The 12,098-nt window shown below is 42.3% G+C and overlaps 1 protein-coding gene across 1 annotated transcript; it reads right to left on the bottom strand.

Moving 5' to 3' along the window:
* Window positions 1-412: 412 nt before the first annotated feature.
* LOC118811435 (ankyrin repeat and SOCS box protein 9-like) lies at window positions 413-8,102 on the bottom strand. Its single transcript, XM_036575646.1, has 5 exons — window positions 7,977-8,102; window positions 6,173-6,437; window positions 4,310-4,389; window positions 2,514-2,621; window positions 413-956 (listed from the first exon to the last, which is right to left on the bottom strand). The coding sequence occupies exons 2-5, from the start codon at window positions 6,240-6,242 to the stop codon at window positions 846-848; spliced, it is 369 nt and encodes a 122-aa protein (XP_036431539.1). The 5' UTR covers window positions 6,243-6,437; window positions 7,977-8,102; the 3' UTR covers window positions 413-845.
* Window positions 8,103-12,098: the final 3,996 nt, after the last annotated feature.

Below are 12,098 nucleotides of genomic sequence, written 5' to 3' on the forward strand. Positions count from 1 at the left end.
GGTCCTTTCTGCGTGGAGTTTGCATGTTCTCCCCGTGTCTGTGTGGGTTTCATCCCACATTCCAAAGACATGCAGTCAGTCCAGTTGGACATGCTATATTGCCCCTAGGTGTGAGTGTGTGTGTCTGCCCTGCGATGAACTGGTGACCTGTCCAGGGTGTATCCTGCTTTCCGCCCAATGACCGCTGGGATAGACTCCAGCTCCCCCCGTGACCCAGAAGGATAAGCAGCTTAGAAAATGTGTGTGTGTGTGTGTGTGTTTTTCTTTGGACAGTGATAATATATATATTTTTCCCTATACGTTTAGTTGGTCTGTCTATGCTGTCTAGTATGTCTATGTGCGTTTACCTTTGTTATATTTATGTATATTTTTGCACGTCGGAGCTGGAGAATCTCAATCAGCTGTGCACTCCTTGAATGAAAAAGTTCACTTTGACTTTAATATCATTCATTTAGAAATCAGAAAATTGGGTTTCACATGATCAAGAATTTTCTCTTTTAATGAATGAATAGCTTACAAATTCCCACTCATGTGTTAGCAGATAAAACACCTAACGTGTAGATCTTATAACACCGAAACAATACGCAAAACACAACAACCGTAGAAAAAGCTCCATTTGATTGTACTGAAGTAAAGTTCAGAGAAAATTGGAAAGAAGCTCCTGAAAACCAGCTAAAGTGCCATCAACCTATAATATACAGGACGAAGTAATTAATATGAAACAGTGAACAGCCTGTGCGTCATTAGACAGGAGTTTCATTTCTCTCCCCTTAGCTGCAGAAATCTGTCAGGTGTCCCAGATAAGCCAATGCTGTTTGTGATTAACGTTGCTCTGGAACGTATAATCAGCCCTGAGGTGGAGCTCCATTCTGGAGTAACAGGTTCACGCAGGTCTCATGGCCTCTGCTTGAGGCCACGGAGAGAGGAGTGCTGCTGCTGACTGTGGTGGCGTTCACCTGGAGAGAGAGGAAGGTACAGGTAGAGGCAGGTAGGGAGGAATATTAGAACGTTACAGCTCCGTTACATTTTCTGCACTCTTTGTTTTTACTGTATTGAGAAGCATATTAACCCCTTAACGTTCCAGATTTATCATATAATAAGGCTTATTATTCAGTAACTACAGGGACTTCAAAGTAAACTAATGGAGCCGTTCTGAGGTTGTAGAAGTGTGCAACAAAACTAGCTTGTTAAAGGGTTAAATCAAGATGCCTCCATATCAGAGCGAATATCAGAGGAAAAAAACCCTCCTAGTACAACTAAAACTCCTCCCAGAACAACCAAAACTCCTCCCAGAACAACCAAAACTCCTCCCAGTACAACTTAAACTCCTCCCAGTTCAACTAAAACTCCTCCCAGTACAACCAAAACTCCTCACAGTACAACTAAAACTCCTCCCAGTTCAACTAAAACTCCTCCCAGTACAACCAAAACTCCTCCCAGAACAACCAAAACTCCTCCCAGTACAACTAAAACTCCTCCCAGTACAACTGAAACTCCTCCCAGTACAACCGAAATCTCTTCTAGCACAACCAAAACTCCTCCCAGCACAACCAAAACTCCTCCCAGTACAACTAAAACTCCTGCTAGTACAACTGAAACTCCTCCCAGAACAACCGAAACACCTCCTAGCACAACCAAAACTCCTCCCAGTACAACTAAAACTCCTCCCAGAACAACCGAAACTCCTCCCAGTACAACTAAAACTCCTCCCAGAACAACCGAAACTCCTCCCAGTACAACTAAAACTCCTCCCAGAACAACCGAAACTCCTCCCAGAACAACCGAAACTCCTCCCAGAACAACCGAAACTCCTCCCAGCACAACCAAAACTCCTCCCAGTACAACTAAAACTCCTCCTAGTACAACTAAAACTCCTGCTAGTACAACTGAAACTCCTCCCAGAACAACCGAAACACCTCCTAGCACAACCAAAACTCCTCCCAGTACAACTAAAACTCCTCCCAGAACAACCGAAACTCCTCCCAGTGCAACAAAACTCCTCCCAGTACAACTGAAACTCCTCCCAGAGCAACTAAACTCCTCCCAGTACAACCAAAACTCCTCCCAGTACAATGGAAACCCCTCTAAGTACAACCAAAACTCCTCCCAGCACAACCAAAACTCCTCCCAGTATAACTAAAACTCCTCCCAGAGCAACCAAAACTCCTCCCAGTACAACAAAACTCCTCCCAGTACAACTAAAATCCCTCCCAGTACAAACTCCTCCCCATGCAGTGAGTCACTGGGCTCGTGATCCGTGTCTGTGAGGAAGATGGTCATGGAGGACTCACATGGTTGGCGACGAAATGAAATGCTTAATATCAACAGGGACCGACACGACTGTACAACACACACTGCAGACTGAACAGATAAACAGTTGGTAACTGGTTGCCATGTAACAAGCTGATTTGCATATTTCGTCCCACAGCAACTGGACCTCACCTGAAAGTGCAGTTAGATTACAAGTAGGACAGGTTTTCGTTTAGGGTGACTCGTTACTCTAATGTACTCACGTTGGCTCCGTGTTCAATCAGCAGCTGGGCACATGTGGTATGTCCTTGCTGGCAGGCTGCATGGAGAGGGGTCACTCCATCCAGAGTGGTCAAATTCACTGCCACACCCTGCCCACACAGACACATATACTTCTCAGCACTTCTCTGTACTTCTCATGGAGAAGAAGGTCCAGATACCTGTTTCTACAGTGTAAATGAATTCACTTTGAATCAAAATATGTCTAATATTTCTCATTTTAGATAGTTTTAAGAATATTCTACATTTATTAACCTAAATTTTACTTGTTTTAAAGGGCCCATATCATGGAAAACTAAATCTCATACGGAAACAGTTACAGCATCAAGTTTTACAACATACCGTTCACACCCCAGTCCAAATATGAAAACTGCGCTGTATGTTCATGTCACATGTAACATGTGTATATATATATATATATACATATATATGTATGTATATATATATATATATATATATATATATATATATACATATACATATATACATATATATATATATATATATATATATATATATATATATATATATATGTTACATGTGACATGAACATACAGCGCAGTTTTCATATATATATATATATATATATAAATCACTGCTGATAGATCACTCGGACCAAAACCTCGTATTTCCATTTTTGGCGTTTTTCAGTTTTTTACATAATTTGAAAATATCTGCTGTCCTTTATATTGTATGTAAATTTCATGATGAATAGACCAAAAGAAACAAAGTCATTTTAGGCCGTTTATTTTGGTCCATTCATCATGAAATTTATACACAATGTAAAGAGCAAGAGGCACTTTCAAATTTCAAATTATGTCAAAAACTGGAAAACAACAAAATTGTCTTAAAGGCACAACTGTATGTTTCAAACATCTAAATAGATTTGAAAAAATGGTCATGTAAAAATAAATAACTGCAGTTTTTAGTACATAAAACCACATAAACATCAAAAGTGAAAAGGGATCAAGGGGGCTGATTTCATTAGCAGATCATGCAAATCCTCACTGTCTCAATACAAACAAACTTATCTGCCAGTGGAAATGGACACTTTCCCTACATACAGTAACTTAAAACAAGGTAAAACATCTGGTAATAACCTGAAGAATCTTAAAATATTCTCACACAATCTTATAGTGAGGGAGTTTTGATATGTTGACCAGACTTGAGATCATTTTCTTGCAAAGATAGCAATTCTTGCATTGTGTGCTTGATTTAATAAGTTATGCAGTTCAGAAGGTCAGTGTTTGACCACAGTGTCTACTGCTGGTCCTTCTCCAAAAGGAAACATTAACTCTTGTGCTACTTGTGTTGTTGCACTGAAAACAAAGGTACACTGCATGTCCAAAAGTATCCAGACAGCTCTTCTCATTCAGCTGCTTTAAGGTTATTCTCTGTAGAAAAGCACTGATCAATAGAATGGGATACTCTGGAGCAGCCTAAGGTCACCATGCCCAAATCCAAGCATTGGGCTGAAGATCAGTGGAGCTGTGTTCTGTGGAGTGATGGGGCTCCAGTACCTTTGGGATGAGTTGGAGTGATCCAGAACTGACCATCCAACATCAGTGACCTCACTAATGCTCAATCAAATCTTCACAGCAATGTTCCAACATCTAGTGTAAAGCCTTCCCAGAAGAGTAGCAGCAAAGGGGGCAAACTACCTATTAATACCATTGATTTCAGAAGAAACACTGGCGTCTACAAACTTTTGGACAGGCTGCGTATGTTTTAGAAAGTGCTCACGTAGGAGACGACGTGCTGACTCAGCAAAAACACCAACCTGGTTGATCAGCTTGCGCAAAGCCAGAAGTCTCCCGTTGAAAGCAGCGTCGTGTATCGGTGACCAGTCGGCCTCAACGTCTTTCAACAAAAGAAGGAAACAAATAACTGTCACTACTAAACAAATCAAACATCAGGTCTGAAGTGAGCTTTTCTCCTCTTTGACTGTTTGGTCTATAAACAGATCTGCCACCCATCCAGGATTCTCCTATGGAGCCCCAGGAGGGATGTGGTGTATTATTTTTTTAGGTAAAAATCTGCTGCCCACAGATACTATCAGGTGAGCACCTGATATTATCAGGTGATCACCCAGTACTTTCAAGTTAGCACCAAATACTATCAGATGAGCACCCGATACTATGTGGTGAGCACCAGATACTATTTAGTGAGTACCCAATACTATCAAGTGAGAACTAGATACTATGTGGTGAGCATCCAATACAATCAAGTGAGAACCAGATACTTTGTGGTGAGCACCCAATACCATTTGGTGAGCACCCAGTGCAATCAAGTGAGCACCAGATACTATGTGGTGAGCACCAAATACTATGTGGTAAGCACCCAATACACTCAAGTGAGAACCAGATAGTTTGTGGTGAGCACCCAATACTATTTGGTGAGCACCCAATCCAATCAAGTGAGCTCCAGATACTATGTGGTGAGCACCCAATACAGTCAAGTGAGAACCAGATAGTTTGTGGTGAGCACCCAATACTATTTGGTGAGCACCCAATCCAATCAAGTGAGCTCCAGATACTATGTGGTGAGCACCCAGTACAGTCAAGTGAGAACCAGATAGTTTGTGGTGAGCACCCAATACTATTTGGTGAGCACCCAATCCAATCAAGTGAGCTTCAGATACTATGTGGTGAGCACCTGATACTACTACTACTACAAATAATAAATAATAATAACAATAATAATATATATTGTTTTTAAGTTGCCACCTGTTGTGACTCTAAAAAGTCATAAATGTCTTCTTCTATGACAGAATGATGGAGGAAGAACATACAGATATACAGATGCACACACACACACACACACATATATATATATATATATATATTTATTTTTTAAAACCTTAATAGTTTGCAACTTTGTCCTTTTCAAACTGATATAGCTAAATGTAGGCTCCCTAAATATATTTAGGGAGCCTACATTTAGCTATATATATATATAATTTTTCTATTAGTATGTGGCACTCTGCCCTGCGATGGACTGGTGACCTGTCTAGGGTGTATCCTGCGTTCCACCCAATGACTGCTGGGATAGGCTCCAGCTCCCCCCGCGACCCAGAAGGATGAGCGGCTTAGAAGATGTGTGTGAGTGAATATGACACTCATTTGATAGTATCTGGTGCTCACCAAGTTTTAATAAAAAAAATAATAAAATACACCACGTCTCTCCAGGAGCTCTGTATTTTCCTGGACCTCCCTGGATTTCCCTGGAATGCAGTAAAGTAATTAATTCCATTCCAGCACAGAAAATGTCCATTTCCATACGTTAGCATTTCTTACTACTTATAAAAAGAGAATCATCAGGTCATATCATGTCATGGGCGCCACTGTCCGAAGTGACTTAACGTTCACTCACATTACGGGTGTGTTTGAATACAGCATTAGGAGTCTAGCCCAAGGACTCTTACTGGTGTAGCATAGTAGCAGAGAATCAAACCCCCAGGCTGCTGCGTGGAGGTGCAGCACTGGTCCCCACTACGTTACACCAACAGCCCTGATCAGCTTTTCTAACCGGTTTTTCCAGAACTGAGGTGGCAGCCTTAATTATAAACCATTCGCAAATGAAGAAGTTCAGTCAAACTGAGCCGCCATTAAAGACACAGTAGAAGCGTAGGCTGGTCTCTCACCACTCATTAGAGGATTAGAGAAGTAAACAGCAGCTTCCTGTTCATCTCTCGGCTGAGGCTTCTCAGACATCTTGCTCGACAACTATCGAAACTCCTCTCTCTCTTGCGCACAACAGGCCGAGAGCTGCTGAAGCGTGGAGTCCCTGCAGGGTCCAAACTCCAACGAGTCTTTCTGAGGTTTCTGTCTGCTCTCAGCTCATACGCTCTCTGCCCGGTGGGAGTGATGTCACGTCCTCTGTAGACAATGGGTCCGACCTGCAGGAAGCTTTAGCACACAGAGGCCGGCAGTGCCGAGATAAATAAACTCAGAGTTACAGTCAGAAGTGCTGCTGTTGTCTGCTTAGAAACAGGGCTGCAGATTTGAACCTTTCCCAGTGAAACCGTGAGCTACAGTTACAGATCTGTGTAACACCAGATGCTAGTTTATCATTTGAGTCCTGTGTCAGTAACGTCACTCAGGCTGGCTTTGCACAGTGAAGCATTCAAGCAACTAGTTGCATGTGGCACAATGATTAATATGTAAACAAAGTCATTCAGAGTGGTTTGCTTTAATTTACAGAGTCAGAACTGTTCACAGTGGTGGTGATAGGAACCAGACGTCCACCTCTAAAAGCTCCCTCACAGAAAGTTACTACATGAAATGGTTATGAATTCACTGCCTGATGACTGAGACACTGTTTTATGATAGTTTTGGCCTTAAACTCCATTCATGGTGGAGGGATACATAATATGCAGGGTGCTGTGAGGCAAAATAGTCCCCAAAGAAAACTTATTATTTCAGATTTTCCACTATTTTCCCTCATCAACATTCATTCATTCACGAAGACTCGTGTAGGTTCACTGGTGGTTCTGGATAGTAAATAAAATGTCTATATTTGTGTTGTCGTCATGGCGACCCCTGGTTCCTATCACCACCACTGTAAAGACATCTGAACCATTTCACACCAAACCACTCTGAATCTCTTTGTTTACATTTAAATACCTAATTATGTAGAAATTTTGAGAAATTGGTGGAATTTCCCTACTTAAAAGTAGCACACTGTGTCTCCTCGTGCCCTCGCATGCATGCCTTTTCACTCTTGGCTCAGGTTTGGTTGCACAGTTCAAAAACTGTAGCTCCAAATATGACTAAAGATGTGCGAGGAAATGAGAGAGGCTGAGTCGCCTCTTCGTCATCAGGCAGTGAATTCATAACCATTTCATATAATAACTTTCTGTGAGGGAGTTTTTAGAGGTGGACGTCTGGTTCCTATCAGCACCACTGTGAACAGTTCTGACTCAGTAAGTTTCTCTAGAACGGAGCGTTTCACACCAAACCACTCTGAATGGTTTAGTTTCCATACGGACAGTTTGGGGTGGAGAGTCAACGTTTTGAAACTTTAGCAATGTTTCTATACTGTATCTTTTATCTCAAAAGGTTTCCACAATATGGGCCCTTTAATGTAATTAAAAGCCCCCCAACACCAAAAATGTAGAACTCAGAATTCAGAATGAATTACTTTACATTTTTTCCAGTGCTGTTTGAACAAACATTTGCTGCACATTAACAATATTTTGCAGATTTATTATTTTTTGTGCTATTTTTTGCATTATTATTAGAGTCTAGACCTCCTCAGACCACGATACGCGTCTGAACGCCGGAGTGGGTGATCGGGAGCGTCTGAAGACAGGTAGAGTTTCGGGCCGGTAACTTTGAGCAAAAGTATAAAATCACAGATATGAGCACAAAAACGTTCAAACAGACTATACGTTACATCCAAGTGTCTATCTGTAGTAACTTAGGGGTTAAATCAGCAGCACCCACCTGGAGTCAGGAGCGTCCCACTGCAACTTCAGGCCCCCACAGTCAGACCTGCACTTTCAGCTCCCTGTACCTCAGTTAAGGGCACTGCAGCCACACCTTACCCGGAACATTCAGTGTTCCTGTGAAACCCCGCCCTGAACTCAGTGACTGGTGCACCTTTTTGTTGAAGAGGTGCCCAGCCCCGCCCATCAACCTATCAGTTCCATCAGTACTCAGGAGCCACTCCTCCTCATTTATGTGTGTATTAAGCCTTGCGGTTCCCACCAGGTACTGTTTTTTTCTTCTTTCTCAAAACAAAGACTTACTGTTTCTAAATCGTGACAATTTTTCAACAACTTGACTCGGTATGTCATATTTTCACAAAATATATCTGAAATAATGACATAATCTTCTCAAAACTATAAAAAAAACAGTGTCTCAGTCATCAGGTAGCGTAATCATTTCATGTAGGAACTTTCTGTGAGGGAGCTTTTAGAGGTGGACGTCTGGTTCCTATCACCACCACTGTGAACAGTTCTGACTCGGTAAGTTTCTCTAGAACGCAGCGTTTCACGTCAGAGCATTTTGAAACTTAGCAATGAATGATTTTATATCTTAAGCATTTAATAATGGAGAAAATTTGAGAATTTAGTGGAATTCCCCTTTAATTCCCCTTTTTTGTCATTTGTGAATGTGTTCAGGTTTTCATAGCTCTAAAACTTATTATATTATGGTTATCTTAGTACTGGTGTTCTAGATTGTGAGGTTCTGTTGCACATGTGGGGTGTACAGTTTATTCGGGGGAGGACTCTGATGTTGAATACGATCTTTTGCTCAACAGAAAAGTCCTCCAACTTCAATTTAGTCTCTTATGGGGGCTCCCTTGGCTCATTTTATCAGCTCCACTTACTATATAGGTGCATTCTGTAGTTCTACAGTTACAGACTGTAGTCCACATCAGTGTTACTGCAGTGCTGAGAATGATCCACCACCCAAATAGTACCTGCTCTGTGAAGGTCTATGGGGGTCCTGACCACTGAAGAACAGGGTAAAGGGGGCTAACAAAGTATCAGAGAAACAGACGGACTACAGTCTGTAACTGTAGAACTACAAAGTGCACCTATATAGTAAGTGGAGCTGATAAAATGGACAATGAGCGTCAAAACAAGGAGGTGGTCAGAATGATATGACTGATCTGTGTAGCTGGAATGACAGTAATGCCTGACTTGACTTGACTTGTGCAGCAATAAGACACATCAGTGTTATTGTACTGCACTGCAGAAGCGAGTCTGATATGTACAAACAGAACATGAAGAAGAGGAGAAACTAAACCTCTGGCTCAATGCCGGCTGGGACAGATTACTGACTGGGCCAGTGGGCTAGTGCCCACTGTCCACTGGAGACCCAAAAATTAGATAAACAAACAGCTCTTGAATATGTGATGGCAAAAAAAATGAAATACCCTCCTGTCACAATATCTAAACGGCTCACATCCTACGCTTTCTTGCATTTTATATTTTCGCCTGAGGTTCACTTATACAGTTGTTTGATGCACCAAAAAAAAGGCATAATTATTTTTTACATGATCATTTTTCAACATCTCTTTATCACTTTTCTAATTATGCAGGCTTTTTTGTTCCTGTGCTTTAAAGACTGATATATATATAAGTGATATATAAGTCCTATATTGTGTCTCATTCAAAAAGAAATCAGTTTGAAACACTCCTTATAACTTCAGTGTGAATGGGCGGAGCTAAAGTGCTGAAGCCTGAATTGGAAGGTGTGTAAAAAGGTGTTGGTTTACATGACATCACAAAAACAATTTCAAAACAGGCTGTTTTTGCAGGTTAGTTTCCTCATACGGACTGTATGGACTGGAGAGTGAACACTTTGAAATGTTTCTATGCCTTATAAAATTCTTTAATCTCAAAGCAGTGAGGACAGTAGTGTGTGTATGTTTGTGTGTGTGTTCCGCTGTAAGTACGCTGGTGCAGTATGGCTGCTGCTTTACATCGGTTTTTCGTTGTTTTGTATTGTTTGTGTGTATGTTTTGATGTTTCCTTGCTGGCTGAGAAGTTTGCCATCGTATCCATCGATATAGTGACCGAGAGTGATTTTCCAGCTGTGACTAACAGGTTTCTTGGGCTGGCCGTTTGGGTGATGCTACAAAACAGCTATGATGTAGCCTGGACCAGCCGCTTGAGTGATGCTGTATCACGGCTACGAGGCTCTCTGGACTGGGGACCAGATCGACGCTACATCGCAGCCTGGACCGGCCGCTTGCTTGATGCTGTACTGCAGCTGTGTGGCTGCTTGGACCAGCAGTGTTCAGCTGCATGAGCAGCACTACGCTGCAGCTACAAGGCCTCTCGGGCCGGCTGCCTAAGCAGCGCTACTTCGCAGCTACGTGGCTGCCTGGGCCGGCTGCCTGGGTGTCACTACACTGCAGCTATGAGGCGGCCTGGACTGGATTAGTGGTGTTCGGCTGCAGGAAAATGCTGCCCCTTCGTAGCTCCTACATTTTCGGCCTTCGAGGCTTCCCGGGCCGGCCTCCTTTGTGATGCAGCGTAGTTGCGGTGTAACACTTTCCCCGCGGCTAAAGTCTTTTTCCGGGCTAGCTAAGTGACTCTGTACTGTGGTCAGTGAAATTCCCTCCACTAGCTGTGGGAACCGTGGAGTGTGGGCATGTGTGTGTTCTGTGTTATGTATTGTTGATTATGTGCTGATTGTAACGCGTCCTTGAGCATGGAAAAGGCGCTATATGAATAAAAGGGATGATGATGATGAAAGTCCAGTTTCCCACAATATGGGCTCTTTAATATAACTAAAAGCTCCCCAACAACAACAACAGTTCACTTTCAAAATAAAAGCTTTTGCCAGTTTTATCACTTGCGACCTGCTGAAAAACCCATAGAAACCATTAAGTGTGGTTTCTGATGGTTTTTTAAATGTGTTTGGCTTTTTTAATGGGTTGATATCACATTGTAAAGGACCCTAATGGTTTAATAGGTGACCAATGGCTGATTCTAGATGCATCTCATGGTGTTCTACAGGAAACTAGTCGTCTCTATCGGAACCAATTCCCTTACCATTAGATTTTAATCCTGGTGCTTTCTAATGGTCCTTTTTCAGCAGGTTAGCCATCTTGGTTATCTCATTTTAGCATATATATATATATAAAAATATATAGTTATGTTCTAACTGAAGTTTAGGGGAGGAACATGTCTGAAACCCCTCCTTCTCCCAATCTAACACCCTATAAATTCACATCCTCACCTTCTGTTCCCGTGACGAGGGGTTCACAACCCCCATCGCCACCCCATCTCCTCCCTGTTCCTCAGTCCTGCATCAGTCCTACTTCAGCTATGAGGGGGTCTGGCCTTCTAGCTACAGGCAGAAGCTGCCCAGAACTCCAGCCCGAGTTCTCAGAGTTCTCCCCCTCCCTCAATCAGTCTCCCCTCATACTTCCACCACCATGTTGAAGGCATGGTCTGCACTCACAAACTAAGAGTAAGAAATGACAAAGAAGATGCACAGATTTTAGAAAAGGTTATTTTACATGAAGACGTGTGTGTAGCAGGAAAAATACAGAGTTTAAGGTGGGCTGGTTTGCAACATGCAACTTCCGGCCTGACAACACGTCACACTCAGGCCCTGCTCTCGCTTGCTGTATGCATTAGACCAAAGTGCAGCACAGATCTTAACCCAGTTTGCTCCTGTTATGACTGCAGTTTCTGCTTTGAGCCACTAGATGGTGCTAGAAATATGGTTTCGGTTTAAGCTGAAGCTCCAGGCTGACTTCAGACAGCAGAAGAAGGTTAATTCCCTGCTTTACTAAAGCCTGGCTGTGACCTATAACTCCATGTACAAGTCTTCCAGACCCAGATTAAGCCTAAACCCAGACTTCAAGGAATTTTAAATGGCATTGGCGTGGCAATCTAGTCTAACACTAGGCTTAAACCATATCTGGGAAACCGGCCTCATGCCCACATTCCCCAGCGTCTTTGTGTTGTGTTTAATCTTGTTGTTATTTTGATATTTACTGGAAAATTGTCTGAAATATGTCTGGATCATATGAAGAACCCAGTAACAGACTGTAGGAAAATCAATATCAAGTTTGTTTACTGCTTTTCCATAAAGTAT

Source organism: Colossoma macropomum, unplaced genomic scaffold (genome assembly GCF_904425465.1).
Source record: "Colossoma macropomum unplaced genomic scaffold, Colossoma_macropomum, whole genome shotgun sequence".
Taxonomy (NCBI): domain Eukaryota; kingdom Metazoa; phylum Chordata; class Actinopteri; order Characiformes; family Serrasalmidae; genus Colossoma; species Colossoma macropomum.